The 23,710-nt window shown below is 42.0% G+C and overlaps 1 protein-coding gene across 1 annotated transcript in view; it reads left to right on the forward strand.

Moving 5' to 3' along the window:
- LOC118556331 (unconventional myosin-XVI-like) overlaps window positions 1-23,710 on the forward strand; it is a 48,455-nt gene that overhangs the window by 14,930 nt on the left and 9,815 nt on the right. Inside the window, exons 7-12 of the mRNA XM_036132427.1 lie at window positions 8,122-8,224; window positions 8,809-8,905; window positions 8,990-9,263; window positions 13,496-13,878; window positions 16,117-17,364; window positions 21,439-21,591. Coding sequence (XP_035988320.1) covers window positions 8,122-8,224; window positions 8,809-8,905; window positions 8,990-9,263; window positions 13,496-13,878; window positions 16,117-17,364; window positions 21,439-21,591 — 2,258 coding nt within the window. The remainder of the gene's footprint in view (window positions 1-8,121; window positions 8,225-8,808; window positions 8,906-8,989; window positions 9,264-13,495; window positions 13,879-16,116; window positions 17,365-21,438; window positions 21,592-23,710) is intronic.

Genomic DNA, 23,710 nt, shown 5'->3' on the forward strand with positions numbered 1-23,710 from the left:
GTCTTTTGATCAGAGGGAATTTAAAAGTACTTATTTAAGTCGACCTCCTGTTATAAAGCAGGGAATAACCGTTGCGTCGAAAAATCTCGGTCCAGCGACCAATCGAACACGTGGCGTGGGAATCACCCCAACGGAATCAGCTGTGCGTGTCTTCTCGGGTTGGCTAACAGCCAGGGAAGAAGAAAGATTTTCGTGGGTGATCGGCTTTTATAGCCATCACCATAGCAACCTTATCTTGATCGGCGGCCATTTTGCCGTGTTGCGTGATGGGAGTTGGTGGCCATTTTGACCACATTGCATCATGGGTAACGCAGTCCGTTACGTCCCGAATTGATGACCGCTTTCTGTCACGTCTGAACTGGCACAACAACGGATGACTGCCTTTGGTCGGGGTTTTCGGGGGACACAATGACGGAACTCAAAACTGTTTAAGAGCTGTAACACTGTAACACTTTTATTTGCATTTATTTACATTCTGTATGTAAAACTATTTACATTTATTCTATTTACATGATTTACTTGTGGCACATTTAGCATGTGGTGTCATTACACGCAATCCTTCTTGATGTATTTTTGCCTATTTTTTCCCTGCCATTCATTATATGCACGTGAGAAAGCAACAACAAAAAACCGCGTGTTAACGTCAAATAAACATGCAAGCTTATCGAAATTAATACATAAAACTAAATCCTATCTTAATTTGTCAGAGCACACGAGGCAGAATTTGGTCCGACACAGTTCAAATAGTAATTTTCGATTATCACCCCCGCACGTCTCCTCGGATGATCAAAGAAAATTACTCCTCTGCCATGGCGTAGTAATATAGCCAACCAGAGGGTGTCGCAATTCAGTATTATCAGCCATACCGTTATCAATGCTGTTTTATTGTCTGGGCCTGGCAATGAATTAAAACCTCGTTTTTTGGTTTTTTTTGGAATGTTGGCGAGGCGGTAGCGTGAGTCTTATGGCCACCTCGCCAAGATAGTGCTGGGGTAAACACTGGGTAAGCATCATAACTATGTTTTGACCATGGTAAAAATTCACGGTGAGATTCTTTTTTATATCGGGGTGGCCTGGTAGGAGCCACTGAAAACCCTGATGGCAACAGTAGTAGCTTATCTGTGGCTGACAGGCACCTCTGTGTCTTGGTCATCAAAGAAAAAGAACAAGGGCTATTCACACTGTCCTCACGCCAAAGCTACCACCTCATCACACCCACCCTGGGCTGGCAGCTCTCCAACTAATTTGCTTTAATGCCCCTTCTGCTGCTGCTACGAGTATAGCGTTTCGCCACTGATTTGTTTCGCCACCCTCTGCTTGGAAAATAATCTTTCAAACAGCTGATATGAACAACAAAATAAAACTGTGCTGTGCTCAAACCTCTGCACACAGAAATAAGTGATAAGGCTCCCAACCAGGGTCACACACCTCCAAATTGCATGTAGGTTGGTTGTTTCAAAGAAAATGTCAATTTCTCAGACTGTTTAATAGCCAAATCTAGGATTTGGCTTTTAAATAAATAAATATTTATTCAAAAAGCGCTTTAGAAACCAAAAGATGACCAAAGGGCTGTACAGGTGAAAAACAAATAATAATAGCAAAATAATAAAAAGAATATGCAATTACATACATTTGACAATATAAGCAATTAAAAAAAAAATACCAGGGTGTCCTCGTGCTCTTGGCAGCAGGACACCCTGGGCCGTAGTTCAATGATCGACTTTGTTGTCACCTGACCTACGGCCGCATGTCTTGAACACTTGGGTGAAGAGAGGGGCGTAGCTCTCCACCGACCACTACCTGGTGGTGAGCTGGCTCCGATGGTGGGGGAGGAAGCCGGTCAGACCTGGCAGGCCCAAACGTATTGTGAGGGTTTGCTGGGAACGTCTGGCAGAGTCCCCCTTGAGACGGAGCTTTAACTCCCACCTACGGGAGAGCTTTGAACACATTCCGAGGGAGGCGGGGGAAATTAAGTCTGAGTGGACCATGTTCCGCGCCTCTATTGTTGAGGCAGCTAGTCGGAGCTGTGGCCGCAAGGTTGTTGGTGCATGTCGCAGCGGCAACCCTCAAACTCGGGATGCCGTGTGTCGGTGGGCGGAATACTTCAAAGACCTCCTTAATCCCACCAACATGTCTACCATTGAGGAAGCTGAGCCTGTGGACTCTGGGTCGGGTTCTCCGAACTCTGTTGCTGAGGTTGCCGAGGTTGTTAAAACGTTCCTCGGTGGCAAGGCCCCGGTGGGGATGAGATTCGCCCTGTGTGCCTTAAGGCTCGTGATGTTGTGGGGCTGTATTGGTTAATGCGACTCAGCAACATTGCGTGGAAATCGGGGACAGTTCCCCTGGATTGGCAGACTGGGGTGGTGGTCCCCCTATTTAAAGAGGGGGACTGGAGAGTGTGTTCCAATTACAGAGGAATCACACTCTTAAGCCTCCCTGGTAAGGTCTATTCAGGGGTTCTGGAAAGGAGGGTCCATCGGGTAGTTGAATCTCAGAATCAGGAAGAGCAGTGTGGTTTTCGTCCTGGTGTGGAACACTGGTTCAGCTCTATACCCTCAGCAGGATTCTTGAGGGGGCATGGGAGTTTGCCCAACCAGTCTACACGTGCTTTGTGGATCTGGAGAAGGCATTCCACCATGTCCCTCGGAGGGTCCTGTGGGGGGTACTCCAGGAGTATGGAATACCGGGCCCTTTAATAAAGGCTGTTAGGTCTCTGTATGACTGGTCTCAGAGTCTGGTCCGCATTGCCGGCAGTAAGTCAAACTTGTTTCCAGTCAGAGTTGGACTCCGCCAAGGTTGCCCTTTGTCACCGATTCTGTTCATAACTTTTATGGACAGAATTTCTAGGCGCAGCCAAGGTGTTGAGGGGATCCGTTTTGGTGGCCTTAGGATTGCGTCTCTGCTATTCGCAGATGACGGGGTTCTATTGGCTTCATCAGGGCGTGATCTATAGCTCTCACAAGAGCAGTTCACAGCCGAGTGCGAAGCGGCCGGGATGAAAATCAGTGCCTCCAAATCCGAGACCATGGTCTTGAACCGGAAAAGGGTAGAGTGCCTTCTCCGGGTTGGGGAGGATGTGCTGCCCCTAGTGGAGGAGTTAAAGTATCTTGGGGTCTTGTTCACCAGTGAGGGGAAGATGGAGCGGAAGATCGACAGACAGATTGGTGCGGCGTCTGCTGTGAAGCGGGTGCTTTACCGGTTCATTGTGGTAAAGACAGAGCTGAGCCAAAGGGCAAAGCTCTCGATTTACCGGTCGATCTACGTTCCTACCCTCATCTATGGTCATGAGCTTTGGGTCATGACCGAAAGAACTAGATCCCGGATACAAGCAGCTGAAATGAGTTTTCTCCGTAATGTGTCTGGGCTCTCCCTTAGAGATAGGGTGAGGAGCTCAGTCATCCGGGGAGGACTCAGAGTAGAGCCGCTGCTCCTCCACCACGAGAAGAGCCAGTTGAGGTGGCTCGGGCATCTGGTCAGGATGCCTCCTGGACGCCTCCCTGGTGAGGTGTTCCGGGCACATCCCACCAGGAGGAGACCCAGAGGGAGACCCAGGACACGCTGGAGGGACTATGTCTCTCGGCTGGCCTGGGAACGCATTGGGATTCCTCCTGAGGAGCTGGCCCAAGTGGCTGGGGAGAGGGATGTCTGAGATAAGCGGAAGAGGATGGATGGATGGATGGATGGATGGAAAAAATAGATAAATATAAGCAAATATAAGCAATAAAATTGGCAATAACAGCCATTGAAGAATCAAGGATTTGCCTAATGGTCTTGCTCTCTGGGTTTAAAAGCCTGTTTAAGAAAGATGAGTTTAAAAACATTTGTTTCCAGCAGACCTCACAGAAAGAGGAAGAATGCTATGTCTCCACTTGTCATGAGCTGAGTCCTTGGAACAACATGCAATACATGCAGTACAGTTTGACTCAAAAACAATCTTCAGCTTTAAGAACATATGCATGATTATCTGCTTCATGGTGCTGATAAGCTGAGGAAAAAATACTGATGGTGCTTCTTACTCCAAAACAAAAAGGCCAAAACTTTGATGGTGAAAGCACAAAACTGTGTGTGTTTTTGCACTGTATTTTAGCCTTGTGATAAAAAACAGCAGGTAGTCCTCAATGCCATTACATGATCTTGTACCTAAACAGATCAGATGGTGAAAACAAATCCATTTATACTGTAGAGCGACACTGCAGTGGCTGCCTGAAGAAAATCACATTAGTATCTTGGTAACTAGAGTGATTTAAGAGAAAATCTATTTTACTGTTCCTTTTATTTGTCGTTTATGTTACAGTGCATGTTTTGTGTCCGGCTTTATTTTCTGTCTGACCCACCTTTTTTGTATGTTGCCACTTTAAATCTCAGCCCTCTGTGTCCAACAGTCTACTTATTTCTGAATATAAAAACAAGACCCATGAGCATGCAGATAATAAGCCACAGATACTGTACATATCCATGTCTGTTTTTCTAAGGGGTTTCTCATGATGCATTATTAATGGATAATAAATTACCAGCAGGTGAATATACGTAATTCAGTTTGACCACTGAGTCTTAATATCCATGACTAAATGACACTTATGGACTCATAAACAACCAGCAAGTCAGAGTTTGTCAAGAGGAGCTCCAGAGTTTGAAGTACAGGTGCCTTGCTATCGCTTTAGGTGTTCAGGTAAAGACACGGCCGAACCACCCTGGCACCGTATGATCCTTATGTTGTATCTTTCATTTTGTTGACTCCATACAACACTCCCCTGGGACTTGTGAAAAAAAGGGAGCATCGACAGTTTTCATATGCTCATAAGACAGGTCACGGGTTTACAGAGTCCCTTTGTGTTTTATGGGCCCATTGGGGCAGCGTGAGCTGTCTGTTGGACCATTATTGCTATAAAGAGGGAAGGGTTATGGAGAGTTCAGTCAGACCCCACTTGTGCAAATCAAACACATCCCTTATTCACGTGGACTCTCTTACTCGGTATTGACAACACAAGTGGTTTATGTTTCCAACCATCTGCTCCTTTTGTTTACTTCATCACACGTGTAGTATCGTCGGCTATTTCCTGCTCCACATTCCCAGGTTAATATTCACATCATTTACAGACAAGATTTAATTAAAGTAATTGAGGCTAAAACATAGCATACTTTCATTAATCTCACCCAAGCCCCAAGATAATTTTAGTATTTAAAGATCATGCAAAATTAGCTTAATTTTCTTGTGTGGGTTATAAAGCTAAATGTAGATGACATTGCATACATGCAAAAGCATTCAGTCTTTTAAGTTTTTCGTATTTTGTCATGTTACGACCACAAACTTATATGTATTTTTATGGAGTTTTGTGTAAGCTGTTCCATCATATCGCTGGCTATATGTTTAGAGTTGTTGATCTGAATCTTAATATATCTGCATCCCCAAACAGGTTTTCTTCCTCAATTCCCATCAGCTGAGAGCAGCATCGCTGTTCCTGCTGAAGAAAAGTACCCTCTGACCATGATGCTGCCATCACCATGTTTTACTATTAGGATGTGTTGTGGATGGTGTGCAGTGTTAGTTTTCTACCACATACAGCATTTTGCATGTAAGCCAAAAAATGACATGTCTTTCTCACATGAATAGAGGATATTCTTATAATCTTGCTGCGTCTTCTACATGGATAATAGTTAAAATGGTAATGGGACTCCGTATGCCTTTCTTTCAACAAAGGCGTTTTTCTTGCCACTCTTCTATAAAGATTCCATTTTTGGAATAGGCTACACAACTAATAGTTGTCATACCAGTAGACTATACCACCTGAGCTATGGATCTGTGAAGCTGTGCCAGAGTTAATTTGGGCCTCTTGAATGCTTCTGTGAACAATGCTTTTCTTATCCAGCCTGTCAGTTCACATGGACAGCCACGTCTTTGTAGGTATGCAGTTGTGCTGCACGCTTTCCATTTTCAGATGATGGATTGAACTGTGCTCTGTGAGATGTTTAAAGCTTGGGATATTGTTCAATGACCGAACCCTGTTTTAAAACATCTCCACAACTTTCTCCTTGACACGTCTGCTGCTGTGTGCCTTCATAATGCTGTTTGTCTGACAGTCTGCCGGGTCCTTTACTAAACAGATAGATTAATAGAGAGATTATGTTATTCACGGGTGGATTCTATTTACTAATCAGTGACTTCTTAAGGTAATTAGTTGCACTGTATTTTATCTAGACAGCAGGTGTCAAGCTTTGTAATTAAAACTGTAATTATATGTGCCTCACAAGATAATTCTACATGTCTACTAGAGCTGTCCCGCTGGTGAACAGTGCAATCTCAACAAACACTACAAGTGCCAGAAGGCGCCTTTGGTGCATTCAGGGACCCACAAACCCCTTCTTCTGTTGACAATCAATAGTGACCTGGGGTAGAAGAAGAGATGTTAAGGTATCTGACTTGGACCAGTATGTATCAGAGTAGACTGAAGTGCAGAACGCTGAGCCTTACTGAATGTTTTCTTTATGCATGTTTTGTGTTTGATTTTTGCCACTCCCAGGCATGGACTCAAAAAGCTGAAATTTCACTGAAATCAGTTGTCATTAATATTAGCCTGTATACAAAGGTTTCGATTAAAATTTAAGAGAGAGCAATAAGTTTGACTCCTCCCAGGCAGTAAGTTACAACCTTCAGTTATACTGCTTGCCAGCGGGTAACAGAATTCTTTCATGTCGATGTTGGCATCATAAGCAACAATTATTTATCTACTATTTCTTTCAGTAATACTGCACCACTCTAGAAGTTCTGTAATTGTATTATTTCAAAAAAAAATATTGTTTTGATAACTTGAAAACATTTGACAATTTGTGTTATGTTTTCGTTGAAAGCTGATTTTTGCATGTGCTTACACTATTAAGCCTTGCTTGTTTTTTATAGGAAAATGTCTACATATGTAAAAACTTCCTCAGTTGTGGAAATGTAACCTCAACCTCCCTCAAAATTTCCATATATTGATTTCTAAACACCATGTAGCCTTGTATTTCAACTCAAAATCTCCACTCAATCACTTTTGAGTGTATTTCATTGTGTTTGATTGTCACATGAGTTTAACCAAAAAAAAATGTTCGAACTGAGGAAAATACAAAAGTTACCTGTACGCACAAATTTGTGATATGATGAGTCTCAGTTGTTTAAAAATCCTTGAATTATATAATTCACATTTCACTTGTTGTGATTTAATTATATAATGTCATTTCTAAGTCTATTTAATTTTAAAATACCTCCTGAGCATTTGATCACCTCTGCCTTTTTTTTACAGATGGAAATATGTTGTATCTTATTGTTTAGAAAACACAACAAGCCATTTTATCAACGAGAAAAATTTAATGAAAAATGAACAACAGCCAATTTCTTCAAGCAGCTTTGGTTTTTGTGTCCTGATGTGAATATATGAATATATGAACAGAGTCCTTATGCAAAGAATCATTTCATGAATTGCAGGGAAACTGTGTTGTGATTGATTATATAAGTTACACATTTTGGTGCATTATCAGATGTGTGCATCTTCTTTGGAGCCTTTATAATTTAGGGTAAATCTGCAGTGGAACTGTCTTAATTTTTTTTTTATGGAGATAATTATAATTTACACCCTTTACATTCATCCTGGAGATTAACTTTATATCATGGCAGAACGAATAGTTAATCTCTGCATAAAACAATATATTTATGTGCTGCTTGTCTGCTAACAGGCTGTAAATTACTTTAACATGTCAAAATTCATGGAAAATTTACAACAAACACTAATCAGCATCAGTTTGCCTCAAATATTCCAGCCACTGCCCCACTTACACTCTTTAATCCATGTTTATACAATCAATTTAGCTATTTAAAAGACTACGTTGTTCAGTATCTTTTCCATCTTCAACATCTCTGCAGAAAACAAGCAGCTTAACACAAGCCAGTTGATCATTCATAGCAAGTGTAACCAAGGACGACGGCAACGGGAACAGATGCTCTTTGGCTGGTCCACTGTGCAACCCCACTGACCTTTGATTCCATTGTTTCCAAAAGAGACCCTGTCTCGTGGAAAGTTCTCAACACAGCGTGTTTAACTCTGCAGCTCTAACGCCTCATGTTGTTTTTGCTGCTGTTGGTGTCTTCAGATACAAGGACCTCATAGCCCCAACTTTGGGAGACAAGAAGAAGTTGTCGGCAGAGGAGAAGTGTCGTTCCGTCCTGCAGCAGTCCAAACTCCAAGGATGGCAGGTGTGTTTGTGTGCACGCTTTGCTGCTTCTTCTGTTTTGTTTTTGTCTCAATCAGTGACAAAAGATTTGACTTAATCCCTGACCCTCTGTTTGAAAGATCCCATGGAATCTAGACAGCCCGTTCCAGCTGTCCGGCCTCATCATAATTCTGCTCACACACGCATGCACAGGAACACAAACCCCTCCACCCCTCACTCTGTCCTGTCTGCTACACTCCTGTTGTGTCTGAATAAGTGACCCTGCAGGTCAAACGCAGGCGCGCACACACCCCCACAATGCCTTGCAGACTCTTCTAATGCAGCCCTGTTTAACACACACTAGTTCTCTATGAAGCTGGTGTTGCATTAGTCATCAGTGATCAGTTTCATGCACCTTGTATAGAACGACCTGTGTTGCCAACCAGAATGACCCCGGAATCCCGAAAGTGAATATACTCCACTCCCACTAATTATAATAAATTATTGCCACATCACTGCACTCCCATCTCTGCATTCACACACCCTTCTGAGATGTCAGCAGAAAACAGCCAGGCCGGGTTTGAGTAATGCGGAATAACTCATAATGTGTGTATTGTGTGCGTCTAGATGGGCAATAGTAAAGTGTTCCTGAGATACTGGCAGGCTGACCAGCTCAATGACCGTTGCTACCAGCTTCACAAAAAGATCATCACCTGTCAGAAAGGTACCACGCAACCATTACCAGACGAGCTCCTGCGCGCCTTCTGTGGATGTCTGACACCTTCCTCGTCCCCTGTCTGTGTCTCAGTGATTCGTGGCTGGCTGGCCAGGCAACAGGTCAGTCACAGGCTGTCGCTGCAGCACAAAGAGGAGTGCAGCGCGCAGCGTTTCCTGCAGGGAGCCGAAGACATGGGGCTACGGACCTACGACCAGCTGGTAATACAAAATGCATCTGACATTGCACGGGAGAGTGACCGTCTGCGCTGCCATGGCAATGGCCAGCTCAACACCCGCAGTAGCAGCCCACCGCTTGGTGAAAGGCCCGAGCCAGTGGGCAAAGAGGAGGATCAGCCAGTCAGGAGGTAAATTAGCAAACACAACCACAAGTTATGCGTTCAATTTGATCTGAAGGTGGGTTTGCTTTCTTTTTGACAACTGCTTTATTCTTGTTCAGGTTTTGATTGATTTGATTTGATTTCTTTTCCTAGGGTTTCAGTTAAAGCAGCAACAGCGGTAGCATAAGATTCTCCCAGTATGATAACTTGAGTAAACATCTCTGTGATTTTTGTTTAGTACACGGAAGCACAGCCAATCCATCCATCCATTATATATGCGTGCTTATCCCTCATGGGGTCGCGAGCACAGCCAATCAAATTCCATTTCCCAGCAATCTCCTGCCTCTGACAGTAACTGCAAGCTAACTCAGTGAGCTAATTATGACAACCTTATAAGTTATTGCTAGCTCAGTTCGCCTGCACACTGGCAAACAATTTGCAGGTTCTGCCACCAGCAAGATTTATTATTTTACTCTGGAAACATTTGCCCTTCTAAACATGTTTGTTTGTTTAATTGAGTGCACTTATGTTTCTGCAAGTTAATGGAGAAGGGGCAGGTGTTTTGCGATTAATGATGTCATTGGACACCTCTGTGCTCGAGACCTTTAATTGTAAGCTTCATGATAGATGGTCAAATAATGATCTGCGTTGTCAGATCTTATAGTGTTGCATCACTGAAACATCACTCGACTCTAAACTTCACCTCATTCTGACCAAACAAGCAGAAGAAATCCAAATGGGTAAAGAGAAAGTTAAGTGGATACGAGGAAGCTCTTCTGAGACACTGCTAACTGCTTGACCTTAGTTTTTAAAGTCATCTGCCAAATTCATTTGAGCACAAATTAGCTTATATTATTAAAAAATAATAAATACTTTAAAGAAAGATATATTTTATCGTCTGTGCTTTTCTGACGCGCATGCTTAAACAAACATATCAGTGTTGTTGATTAGTGCTGTCCTCAGTGATAATTACCAGGAGCTTAAGGTACATCCAGCTCATTAGATTAGATGAAAAACATTGTTGGGTTGATAACAAAAAAAAATTAGGAAATTCTAACAATGGTTTAGAGAAAACTCAAGACCTTCTTTGTACAAATCACAAACGGTGTTATAAAGAATCTTTATTTAATGTTGAATAATTCAGTCCAAATTTGACTTGGCTATATATTGTAAATTTATGGTTGTCTCATTCTGCGGAGGAGCTACCTACAAAAACCACTAAAAATATATATATTTTTTTGTTTTCACAAATAAAAACAGGGGTTTCATCAAACTTAAACTGTATTTTAAAGAATCTCTGTTAACTATATATTTGTTTATCTTAGATTTGATCTATGTAATTTTGGTTTTGAACCAGTTATGATCAAATGAAGTCTAAATTTCTTAAATAAAGTGAAATACCCTTTACTTTAGTGCAAGACAGCCGTGAATAAGAGACATTTAGAGCAGTTTAGATACCGTTAGTGCAGTTAAAAAGTTGTGTCATATTACCTCGTGGTGCTTATAATGATTGATATTATTATCACACAAACATTTTAAAACCTGGTCTCTAAAAAATCTGTAGGGTAGTTTTATAAACCCACAGAATAAAAAGGCATTTTTTTTATGTTGGCCACATCAACACAACAAGCAACTCCAAAACTGTTTCTTTGTTGCGCCACTATAGGATCGTCGAATTGTCATTTTGTGAAAATATTGGGCAACCAATAAAGGTTTTGTGATTTTCTAGGCTATTTAATGATAAAAAAATATTTCATATCAATTCTGACAACACTGGAAATTGGAAGTATTTTTACTGAACCATCATAATTACGCTAAAAAATTGACGAACATAGTTTTTCACACTTTTGTAATTAAAGAAATTTAATTTCTGGGAATTGACATATGTGGACACCCCTACATTTATTTTCTCTTAAATAAGCTAACATTATATGCAGGTGTATCATATCAGGTACACACAATAAAATCAAACATTTTTACTCAATATTTTAATGAAGGTTTGTCCTGTTTAAACCTTAGAAATTTAAAATAGTATGTTCCTAATTGTTGAACTTAGTGTGAACACTATGCTGAGAATAAAAAAGCTGAGACCTTCAGAAAGAAGCATGTAGCAGCTTATGAATTCGATGAAGGTGGTTTAAAGAGGTTTCAAAAGGATTTAAAATCAGTCATTTCTCTGTATGGAAAAACTTTAAGGTATAGGAAATTAAAACAGTTGTTAACGGGCCCAGCTTTTGTCATCTGAGCAAATTCACCCCAAGAGACGACTGCAAGATGCTGAAAGAAGTCTCCAAAACAGCCCAGAATGTCATACAGCAGCATCTACAGCAGTCTTTGTAAAAAGGGTTGTCTGTCCGTCCGTCCGTCCGTTGTCTTCCGCTTATCCGGGGTCGGGTCGCGGGGGTAGCAGCTTCAGTAGGGAGGCCCAGACGTCCCTCTCCCCAGCCACTTGGGCCAGCTCCTCAGGAGGAATCCCAAGGCGTTCCCAGGCCAGCCGGGAGACATAGTCCCTCCAGCGTGTCCTGGGTCTTCCCCTGGGTCTCCTCCCGGTGGGACGTGCCCGGAACACCTCTCCAGGGAGGCGTCCAGGAGGCATCCTGACCAGATGCCCGAGCCACCTCAACTGGCTCCTCTCGACGTGGAGGAGCAGCGGCTCTACTCTGAGTCCTCCCCGGATGACTGAGCTCCTCACCCTATCTCTAAGGGAGAGCCCAGACACACTACGGAGAAAACTCATTTCAGCCGCTTGTATCCGGGATCTCGTTCTTTCGGTCACGACCCAAAGCTCGTGACCATAGATGAGGGTAGGAACGTAGATCGACCGGTAAATCGAGAGCTTCGCCTTTTGGCTCAGCTCTCTCTTCACCACAACGGATCGGTACAGCGCCCGCTTCACAGCAGACGCTGCACCAATCCGCCTGTCGATCTCCCGCTCCATCTTCCCCTCATTCGTGAACAAGACCCCAAGATACTTGAACTCCTCCACTAGGGGCAGGACATCCTCCCCAACCCGGAGAAGGCACTCTACCCTTTTCCGGTTCAAGACCATGGTCTCGGATTTGGAGGCACTGATCTTCATCCCGGCCGCTTCGCACTCGGCTGCGAACCGCTCCAGTGAGAGCTGTAGATCACGCCCTGATGAAGCCAATAGGACCACGTCATCCGCGAATAGCAGAGACGCAATCCTAAGGCCACCAAAGCGGATCCCCTCAACACCTTGGCTGCGCCTAGAAATTCTGTCCATAAAAGTTATGAACAGAATCGGTGACAAAGGGCAGCCTTGGCGGAGTCCAACTCTCACCGGAAACGAGTCCGACTTACTGCCGGCAATGCGGACCAGACTCTGACACCGGTCATACAGAGACCTGACAGCCCTTATTAAAGGGTCCGGTACTCCATACTCCCGGAGTACCCCCCACAGGATCCCCCGGGGGACACAGGGTTGTCTGTACAATTAGAAAAAGACGTGAGAAAAGAAGTATGCAAGGAGAACAGAGCAGAAGACATGTTTGCCATAAAACATATACAGCACTCTTAGAGAGGAGTTTTGGAATGGGTTTCTGCAGCAGGACCTGGCCAGCTCACTGTCATTGAATCCCCTATGAGGGTGTCCTACGTTTTCCCGGAACAAAAAAAAAGTTGCAAATTACACCTCAGGACTTCCTGTAAGAGAATACCCTCCTGATTTGTGTATTCTTTCTCTGTCTTTATTTTCATAACATCTGCTGCTGAGACAGGAGCGCAGCGGCTAACAAGTAAAATGTTATCATGTGGTGTACTATCAGAGGAGTCGTGTTTGCCTAATTTCCATCCTGGTTTCTTAAAATGCCCTCCTTGATCCACCTCTTCACACATGCTCAGTTACCCCCCGCCTGCAATCGCAGAAGCAGCAGATGGCTACCCCAGATTAGCAGAGGAAATATCAAGATAGATGTTATCCAATTACACTAAGGAGATTATATTTAAATCCTAATCTCTGATTGTTTTCATCAAATTGCTTCTTTTAGTTTTTGAATGATACTCAAAGCATGTTTATGTTTTAAGTATGCTAAATATGCTAATATACTTACTTAATAAATCAAAAAACACAGTTGTTTTAGAAAGAAGAATTTCTCCTTATGTTGAAGGACAAAAGTGACTTTAGGGTAGTACTAAAGATAGGGACTTTAGTAATTTTAATCATGCATGAAAGCTTTTTTTTTTTTTCTTATTTGGCAAAATATCTGTCACTGCCTCATACCCATTATGTTATTTTACAGGATGGTGGAGAAGAGCGGAAAAGTCCATGAGGGTCACATCAACGGGGGAAGCAGAATTATTCGCCACTTTCGTTCTAGCTCTGTGCCCATTCCCCTCGCTGTGGACAGTCTGGTCCATTTCTCTACTAGTCCACCAATCAAACCAGCCTTTCAGCAGGCAGCTCAGAACAGTGAGGACGGACCAGGGAACGGGAGTCTTTCCTCTCCTCGCAAGCAACCTCCTCCCAAACCAAAGAGGGACCCCAACACCCGCCTCAGTGCATCTTATGAAGCTGTTAGCGCAGGGTTGACGATGGCTCCCAAAGAAAGCTGTAATCTAGAGGGGTCCGGTTCACCGGCTGGAAGTCCGCCTAAGTCTCAGCTGTCCCCCAGTGACCCAACAGGTATGTCACCAGTGTGCGAAATACCTGTCAATATTTGGGGGGGGGGGGGTCCCCCCCATCTCCCCATCTCCCCATCTCCCCATTGTTGCGCAAAACCGATGTAAATTTTCTCAATATGCAGTAGGCCTATAACATTACAATGTCAAAGTCAAAGTTAGCTTTAATGTCAATTCTTCACATTCACCAGACATACAAGGACTCGAGAGGACGTTTTTCATTCACCAACAGTGAAACAGATAAAGTGCATAGGCACAACAGATAAGATCAGTTCCTAATACTAAAATAGAAAAATTTTTAGTATTAATTGTTGTCAACGTTACGTCTTTCTTCTGTTTGGCACGCACGTGGCTAATTTGCATCCGCGAATAGGATTGGCTGGCTCCACTTGGCAAAAAACAGAACATATTTCCCCCTGGGATTATTAAAGTATGTCTGATTCTAATTCTGATATTTGTGAATAAATGTTTTGAATTTTAAATACTGGACATGTTGAGCTTAAAAAATTTTTAGTGACCATTAGTGACAAAAAAAAATTCATTTTTAATTTTTTTGACACAATTTAAGACCTCCTTTAAATTTTGCTTTTGAGGCTTTCAGGGGGTCTTATGGGTTAATCGGGGGGGTTGAGCCCCCCCGAACCCCCCCGTATTTCGCACTCTGTATGTCACCTCTACTGTACAACAAATAGTGTATTATTTTAGCTTGTCGTTAGATATCCGCTAGTGATCAAAATTGGCTCATTTAGTGTTACAGGGTCAAAATCTAAAAAGAATCCCACCCTTTTCCCATTACTCAAATCACCTGATCAGTTATGGGTCCATTAACATTTTTGGGTGTGGAAGTTTGAGGGGGGAAAAAAACAAAGGTGTAAAATGCTATTTAAAAGGACACTGTTTTCTGCAGATGGAAGTTTGTCTAATTATTCAGGCCGCTACAATAGTGGTAAATATTCCTGTTGCAATTTAACATGCTGTATTTAGAGTCTTTGTTCCCGCTGATATGCCGTACACACTCAGATTGATGGTTTAGTAATACTAGCTGCACTAACTACATCGATCGCTAAGATAAGATGCAGCTTAACAGTTTCAATTTTCACTCCAGGGGTGGTGCATGATGCAGCTCTAGAGTCAGTGCCTTATAAATGGAAGCAATTTGTCCTCAGTTCAGCAGTCTGTCTTCTCTCACTCGTTATCTACATATTTCCTGTTTCAATGCTGTGCATAAAGAGCAGCCCACAAAAGAACTTCAACCAAGATTACTCTAAACGTTTTTGTTTTAAATTAGTAAAACCTGGCCTCAGCGCGACTTCTCACTGATAGGCTGTGTAACGTTACCTCTGCTCCTTTATGGTTGGTCACAGTGCAGTTTCAAGAAAGAAACCTCTTAAATGCTGTTGATTGTAAATCTTAAAGAGAAATCTGAATTGACTAAATTGGTATCAGTAGGTTAACGTAAAAAAAAAAAAAAAAGTGGAGATTGTAAATATGCCACAAAACTGTGATTAATGCATCTCCAATTCAGGAATGAAACGGGATCCCAATAAATATTTACTTCTTTTAAAACAATTGTTCAGATATTGATGTCAAGTACCCTCTGATATGCCGTAGGATTGATGTTGGATTCTATGAAGGCGAGCTTACCAGACTTTGCCTCTGTTCTTACGCCCGAATATTAAAATTGTAGACTCCTCTGTCCAAAGAGTATTATAACCGAAGAAGTGGTCATTTTCTATTCCTTCTCTAATAAACCTTAGTCTGGCCTTTATGTTTTTCTAAAATAGCAAAGGTTTCCTTCTTGCACACCTCTCAGGCTAGTTAAACATGTGCAGTCTCTTTCTAATTGTACAGGCATGCACTCTCATATCAACAGCAGAAAGAGCCTGCTGTAGGTCCTGTGATTTCATTTTAGGAGTTTTGCTGACTTATTTTAACATCTTGGCAACCCTCCTTCAGGATGTTGAGTAACAGCATATTCATCATTTGCGCTTGTGTGCCGTTTTAAGTGGAAGTAAAAGCCAGTCCTTCACTACTTGTTATATGTTTCATTGCTTGTTGTCTTGTTACATAAACTAATTAATACATATTAGTTATACATGTTTTCTAAAATTCATAAATTTTGATATATCTAAATATGTTTCAAAAACCCACAAGCTAACATAGGGTGCAGGCGCTTTTTTGATCTTACACATTGCCTTAACTTGCTTTGTTTTGAAATCCCTTATTTTTGTTATTTCCTCAGCCAAGCCTCGTCCCCACAGTGATGACTACACAACCATGAGAAAGGTACCGCCGCCCAAACCCAAGCGCAGCCCTAACACTAAGCTGACAGGCTCATACGAGGAGATTAATGCTGTGGCACCCCAGCTCCATCAACTGCGCCCTGCTGATGTAAAGATGGCCCTGCTTTCTCGTGGTGGGGGGTTTGGAGGATTTGGAGGCCTGATGCAGAGAGCAGCCTCTTTAGATGCTCCAAAAGGGGTCCCACTCAGCTTATATAAGGGCCAAGATGAAGAGGATGTATACATAGAAATGTTAGGATCTCAGCCACGGACTCGGAGCCTCCAGGAACCTCCTGACAGCCCAGACCTGGTCGACTCAGAAGCCGTCTATGAGGAGATGAAGTATCTCCCAGCTGAAGGTGCTGGAGTTCCTGCTCCTGCAATCACCAAGGCAGCCAAGCTGCAAACCCTCACCTTGGGCCTGATCGGACTGGGGTTGTCTCCTCCAAAAAGCGGGGAGAGCAAGCAAACACCAGCGAGTGCCACTGCCGTTATGGATGTTGCTCACACACAGAGCCTCTCGAGCAGTGGCACTCCCAAGGCTCAGCTAGGCAAAGATGGCAGCTGCGATATCCCCGCTCCCTTCCCCAACTTGCTCCCTCACCGCCCCCCTCTCCTGGTGTTTCCCCCCTCCCCTGTTACCTGCTCTCCTGCTTCAGATGAGTCACCCCTCACCCCCTTGGAGGTCAAGAAGCTGCCGGTGTTTGAGACGAACCTGAACTATGCCACCGGCCCAGACAGCCCTCTGTCCCCACAGTTTTCACGCCAGAGGGCTGATTCTTCACCTAGTCTTACTGTCCTCATGCCAGAAAAGAAGTCTACCCCTCCACTCACCCCTCCACCTCCCCCTCCTCCCCCAAGCGCGCCACCTCCTCCCTACAGACCACCCTCACACTTCCCCTTCCCACCCGAGGCCAACTTCCTGGCTCTGACTCGTGCAGCATCTGTCACTGGAAGCTCAGACTCCCCCAAAAGCTCCTCACAAAGGGCAGGTGTGGAGCCACTGGGGAAGCCGCCTCCCTACTCTCCTGGGAAGATGTCCCGACCTGAGCCACGGAGGGCGCACTCATGCTCATCGTCACCTCTGCTCTTTAACCCAGCCAATGGCAGACCCCTGACCAGCCCCTTAGATGAGCTCAACACACTATTCAGCTCAGGACGCAGCCTGCTGAGGAAGTCGACACCTGGTCGCAAAATCAGAGATGGAGGTGTGTTGACAATTCGCCGCTCATTGTTTTAACATGCTTTACAGCCACTAGGCAGACCGTTTTGTGAATTCAATCGCCTAAAGTGTAGTTTATTACCAACAATCACATGCGAAAAAATAGGTTTGTTTTTATTTGTTTCGCCATTTTCTTGTAATTAATTATTCAAGCAAGCTAAAAAAAACACTCCTTAAACAGAATGAGAGTACAAAAAACCAAACTTTATTAATCTCTGAGGGGCAATTAAGAGGGCAAAGAGCAGACATACATACCAAATAATAAAAAAACACACACAACGTGGTTGGGCAAGAGCTACAAATAGTGTGCAATGTCGGGCCCGCAGCCAGCAGCAGTCTGAGCAGCCGCTGTGGAGACAGTAACGCAGAAATATCACGTGTCGAGATGTGTAATAGTAATAAAAGCTATGTATATATGTCTAAAATTTGCCAATTATATACAGCCATCAATAGATAGTGTGTAACAAGCTTCTACATGTAAATGTCTTAGATACTTCTGCTAGAAAGCCAAGAGCGTGATCCTATCTATTAGCGGTGCCATGCTTTCATATGCAGTACAGCCTATACCATCGCCATTATTCCACTGGTAGTAAAACAATCCCACGGCTTTAAAGTAACAAGAGATAAGTGGCTTTGACAAGCCAATACATAAGTCAGAATACCTGCAATGCCAATGCATTGATAAATAACTATCAAAGGTGGCACAGGCAGAAAACGCTGTTGTCTAATTTTACAAGTGAGAAATTTACATAGAAACCAGTCAGATGGATGAAGGGATATATATAGAAAAAGTTTTTTCAACAATCATTCCTTCATCTTTGTCATTCATTGGGTGTCCAACTTTGGACTTTGGAGTCTAACTCTGGCTCAAACATGTAAGGCTAATCCCCTTGCAAATTAAATTTGTATTAAGATAAATGAATGAGGGAATTAATTATCCATCTTTTTATTGTTTAATAAAGAGCCAAATGGTTGCATAGCAGGAATTAAATCCTGTAGAGTTCTGTCCTGCTCCGCCGAAGGATGAGGCCTGTAAATGAAAGCGCTTTTATGTAAAATGTCCTGAGTTTAGGACATTTTACAAACTGTTACATGCTGCTTAAAGAGGATGGAGGTTGTTATTATATAGTAATTGGAGCCGGTATGGACCTCCACCTTCTAAAGTCCAGAATCATTTCTTGGTCTTGTGTTGTGTCGTGACGCTGCAGATGATTGGGGCTACACCAGTTCACAAAGTCACTGATGGTGTTCCTGTACTCTGTTTCACATCCTCTGTACAAACAGCCAGAAATTACTGAATATTCAGAAAATGTATGAAAGAAGCCACTCTTTAATTTAGAATGGAAGTCAGTTTCTAAAGGTATGCGGCTTTACCCTGTGGGGGAATCCGAAGATACAAAGCCAGGCCACCACATGTGCGTATTAATGTTCATTCAAGATTTGACTAGATGACCAATAATTTTTGTCCTTTTGTGAGCGTATACTTCTTTAATTCATGTAGGGGCATGCATAAATTTGTGCATTCATATAACTGTGTATATTAGTGCAGTTGTTTTAACATTGAATCTTGTCTGATATCTAGATTTTCCATTGGACCAGGTCAATGATCAAAGACTCAATAACGTTCCACTGAGCCCCTACTCCACAGTAGAAGCATTGCTTTAGATAACACCTCATTTCGTATGTGGGTGTCGGTTTACAACATAAAGGGTTGTGTAAGAGGTTGGGACAGCAGACACTCTGACATCTGCAATAGAAGCCCCAATATTTCTCTTCAGATGTTGCAATAGCCACCCTTGTTAGCACACTTGCACAAGCCTATTTGTTACAGCCCCTCGGCTTCTACGTCTGCTTTCTGACATGTTGACTGATGATCGAACTTGCATACCCCCCCAGTTATCACACAATAGCCAGTACAAGTTCTGGGTTATTGTGTGAAGCAACTCAGTGGGCAACATGCAGTGCAGACAAAATTACGAAAAAAAAAAAAAAAAAAAAAAGTAGGGCAAACATTTTTGTCACACTCAGTCGGTGCAGTGAAAGGTCACCAGGTCAGAGTATGCAAACCCAAAAAAGAGATTGCTTTGTGGTGTTGTAAATATTCTATTTTGATGCAATCTTAGCAGAACTCTATCCTATCAGGGAAGATAGAAATTCAGCTGTTTCCTCAGAGCATATAACTCGGGGCGTTGTTAATAATGTATGAGCAGTAGAATGATGAGGAATAGGCATTAAATATTTAACAGCTCACTCATGTTGTGCTGAAGGGAGTGTGAATGTTCCGAAGCGTTGAACAGTACAACCTGGTCGAATATCTGTGGAGCAAGTTAAAAAGAAAAAAAAAAAAAAAAAACTACAGCGGAGTGGGAGAAATAGCTGTTGGTGCAAATAAATGATCATCTTTTCCAGGCCTTATTGAGGAGCCACTCAGTTTGCGTAGCGAACTGTTGCGTCATGCTTCTATAATGGTAAGTTCAGCGAGCGGGGCGCTGAGCACCTTATAAGACACTGTATGCGAGCAAGCGCATATGATGACGCATTTGCCCCACATCGCATCCTGTACTTGAGTCTTCGTCAGCACCTGGACTTGAGCAGCAAAAGCACTGGCATCATGGAAAATGGTGTGTGTGACAGAGAGGTGGCCAGTGGGGTATTTAGAGCAGGCAGACTGCAGCGGCCGCCTCAGATCTGAGTGCATAGGGATGCCGATGGGTTTAACAGGACAAGCCACTTCCGTTCCCTCTTGGTAGTTAAATGGCTGAATGTGATACGCAGCTCTGGGGAGCAGGCAGAGGTTACAGTTGCTATCCCTGACATCTCTGTGAAGAACAGCTGACTCTACCCTGCTGCCCCCTCCCCTTCCTCACTTCCACGGTATGAGAAAACCACAGGAATGCCAAGGAAAGAAGGCAGGTGGTCTTGGGATTCTTTTGCAAATATGTGTCATGAAAAACTCATATTTCAAACAAATAAAATGGATTAGCATTCGGTTTTACTTTACTACCTTCCCTGGAATCTCACTTGGACCGGGCGTGATCGTTTGTCCTTCTTAGACACAAACTTTTACTCTGGAATCTAGAGAGTAGAGTTTGCTGAGCTTATATTTAGGTATCACGTTACCGGGTGGGGGTTGGGGTACTGAGGCCAAAGCTAGACATTCTCAGTATGAGACAGCAGCTGATGATCTACTGACACACACACATATATATATATATATATATATGTATCCAGAGTCACTTGTGCCGTTTGCGAACACATGTGAACCTTGAGGAGCTGCAGCAGTTTTCCGGAATGAAAGCTTTTTAAATAGCTTGCAAAGTTGTTCAAAAGTAGTGATGAACGCTAACATAAGTAGCCACGTTTTCATTTTAGGGACAATTTAGCAGTCTGTCTACACCAGAAATAATCAATTAACATTGTAGCACCCTTTGCAATTATTCTCAACCCTTGCAAAAGATTTCAAAACGCCCTAAAATAAATAAATCATTAATTTTTGAGAGGATGGGTGAAAGAAACAATTTTTTTTTCATTTGCACTTTTCTTTTTTTTTAAAGTTGATCAACTTTTTTTTACTTTTACTTTGTGATTCATGACTTTCTGTTCACCTGGAGTATCGATATGACGTGAGACAGAGGCCATCTCTCTCAGTTACTGCTCAAAATAGGCGAAGCAAGAGGTCATGCCTTTCAAGTAAGGCAGATACAAATGAAAAGAAAATAGATACTTTTATAAACTTACACATAGAGTCAGATCAATAATAAAAATTCATCAAATCATCATCTGGGAGCAAAGGTTGGCATCCTGGGGTCACCAAATCTCCATTATAATTTACAAGATATTAGTATAAAGTTAGATTGAGTTTACACAAATATTTTAATCGAGAAAAATAGCAGTTATTTTAAGAATGTATTCTACGTTTTACAGATGATTAACAAGGATAGCAGGAAGTTTGGAAGGGGGTACAGTATACATGTTGAAATCTATATGTTTTTTCTGACTGATGCTAAATGTGGTTTGTTTATGGATATATTGTGTTTTTCCCTGGTTCGGTTGTTTCTAGGATTCAATTCTAACATCAATCTGCCAGGGAGGGAAGAAAGTGGCTCTGCGCCCACCTCTCCATCTCTGCAGCTGCAAGACAAGAACGCCAACAACCACTCTCTCCACTCCCCGAGCCCTGTCCCTGTGGAGAACGGCAACCAGATATCTAATGGTAACACCACAAGGCTTTAGATTTTACACTTTGACTTCCTGACACATAATCTCCTGATGTTCTGATCTGCTATACTGTCTAGGTCAGTCAAGGTTTAGGGAGCTCCCTGTTTCCCTTCTATAGTTTTAGGTATTACAACATGCCTAAAAAAACAAACAAAAAAAAAAACAGGTCGATCCCATCATTATTGACAAAAACCTTGTAAAAAGAAAAGTCCGGCCTTGGGGTTCATAAAGGAAGAAGCTAAAAGTCAAACATTTTAAGTAGACTTTCAACCAATTTACAGTCCCAAATGATACAGTAAGAGAGATCATTAACAACTACACAAGACCTTAACCAGTCTGCTGCTGAATGGCTCAATAAGTTCATCTTAACGTTAGACCAAGCAAATGCTAAAACATCCAAGCGCTACGTTTAATGATTAATTTCCCTCATTTAGTATATAAAAGGTTTAAAAAATACAACTAGAAAACATCTAAAAAAGTATAGCATGGTTGGATGGGTTCCCAAGCAGAAACCTGTCGTCTCTAAAAACCAAATGGCTTATTTTTTTTTCAATAAAAATAAAAAAAACAAAAAAACGAAGACAAAACATTAATGGAATCCTAAGTGTTAAATCAACAAGCAACAGGACGTCAACAGCTGTACCAGTGGCAATAAAAGCTTGAAATTAATAAAATCTGAAGAAACTTTCTGTATCAGAGGTAAAATCTCTTCAATAAACGACGAGTTACCTTCTACATAAGCACTATGAATTGTCTAAAGTCGAGATGTTTTATTATAATCTTTGCTGAACCTATATTCTTCATGATAGCTCTAGTATCCGGTATAAATTAAAGCAGTGGAGAAGTCATTGTTTGAGCCTGTTTGCTTGTCTCTACAGCCCAAATATTTCAGACAACAAATAAAAGAGAACCAGCAGATAAACCATAAAAGCAATAAATAAATAACTAAAACTGAAAAAAAAACCACATATTTATTTAGAATATCATCATAGTTTTCTTTTTGTTTTACTTTTGGAACTAAAAGTTCAAAAACTGAAATTAATGTAATATACATTCATTACACAGTGATATATTTCACACTTACACCTAATAAAAATGTGAATTTTTTGAGAAAATGTATTTTCTCAGAAAAATAACAAATAGCATAAGACAAATATTAAGCATTCTTGGCTATGTCTATGTACTATACAGTACATATGGTTGGGGCTCCTTTTGCATTATTTACTGCATCAATACAGTGTAATATGGAGGCAAATCAGGCATAGTGATGCCATGGTCATCAGCCCAAGTATGTTGCTCCTGGCAGTGTGGACAGGTGCCTTGTCCTGCCGGAAAATGAAGCCATAAACCTTGTCAGCAGATGAAAGCCATAAGTGCCTGGTAGAGTGTTGCGCTGACTTGGGAATCTGACTGTGCCACTTCTCTGGAACCTTAATTTCCAAATGCAAAATGTAAATTCATCTGATAGAAGAACTTTGAGTTTTAAAATCAACCTAACCAGAGATAATGGTGCAGACTCCAGGAACCATAGGAACAGTATGATGGAAATTTTGAAATTTAAACATTAACTTTTGACACACCTTACTCCTAACTCTTGAATGGGATTTGTTTCAGAAGTGTTTCAAGGTTGCTGTTTTTATTCATGGCACTTGTGTGACTTTTTCTACCACACGTTTTCCTCCCACTCAACTTCTAATTCAACAGATTCCATAAGCGCTTTGTATTCAGCCATCTGCTTTAGGTATGACCTTTTATGGACTTCCTTCTATGTGGAAGGTACCAGTGACAGTCTGCTGGAGAACTAAGTCCAGAGGTTTATCTGTGATAGTGCAGACCATAAAATGACCATTACATAGCATTCATTTGTTAGTCTTCTGTTTTTATACAAAATCCAAAATTTCTTAATTTTAGGGGTTCATTACTTGCATTTCTTCATTATCAGAACTGACTAAAATAAACATTCGAAATATTTAACTTTTTTTGTGTAATATTGCTATACTTGACTTTCAATTTTTGAACTGAACTACTGAAATAAATTATCTTTTCAGCTATTTGCTAAATTATTGAGATGCATCTATATGGTGAAAATAAGTTCACTTGAAAAATGTCACAGT

Source organism: Fundulus heteroclitus, unplaced genomic scaffold (assembly GCF_011125445.2).
Source record: "Fundulus heteroclitus isolate FHET01 unplaced genomic scaffold, MU-UCD_Fhet_4.1 scaffold_502, whole genome shotgun sequence".
Classification (NCBI taxonomy): Eukaryota; Metazoa; Chordata; class Actinopteri; order Cyprinodontiformes; family Fundulidae; genus Fundulus; species Fundulus heteroclitus.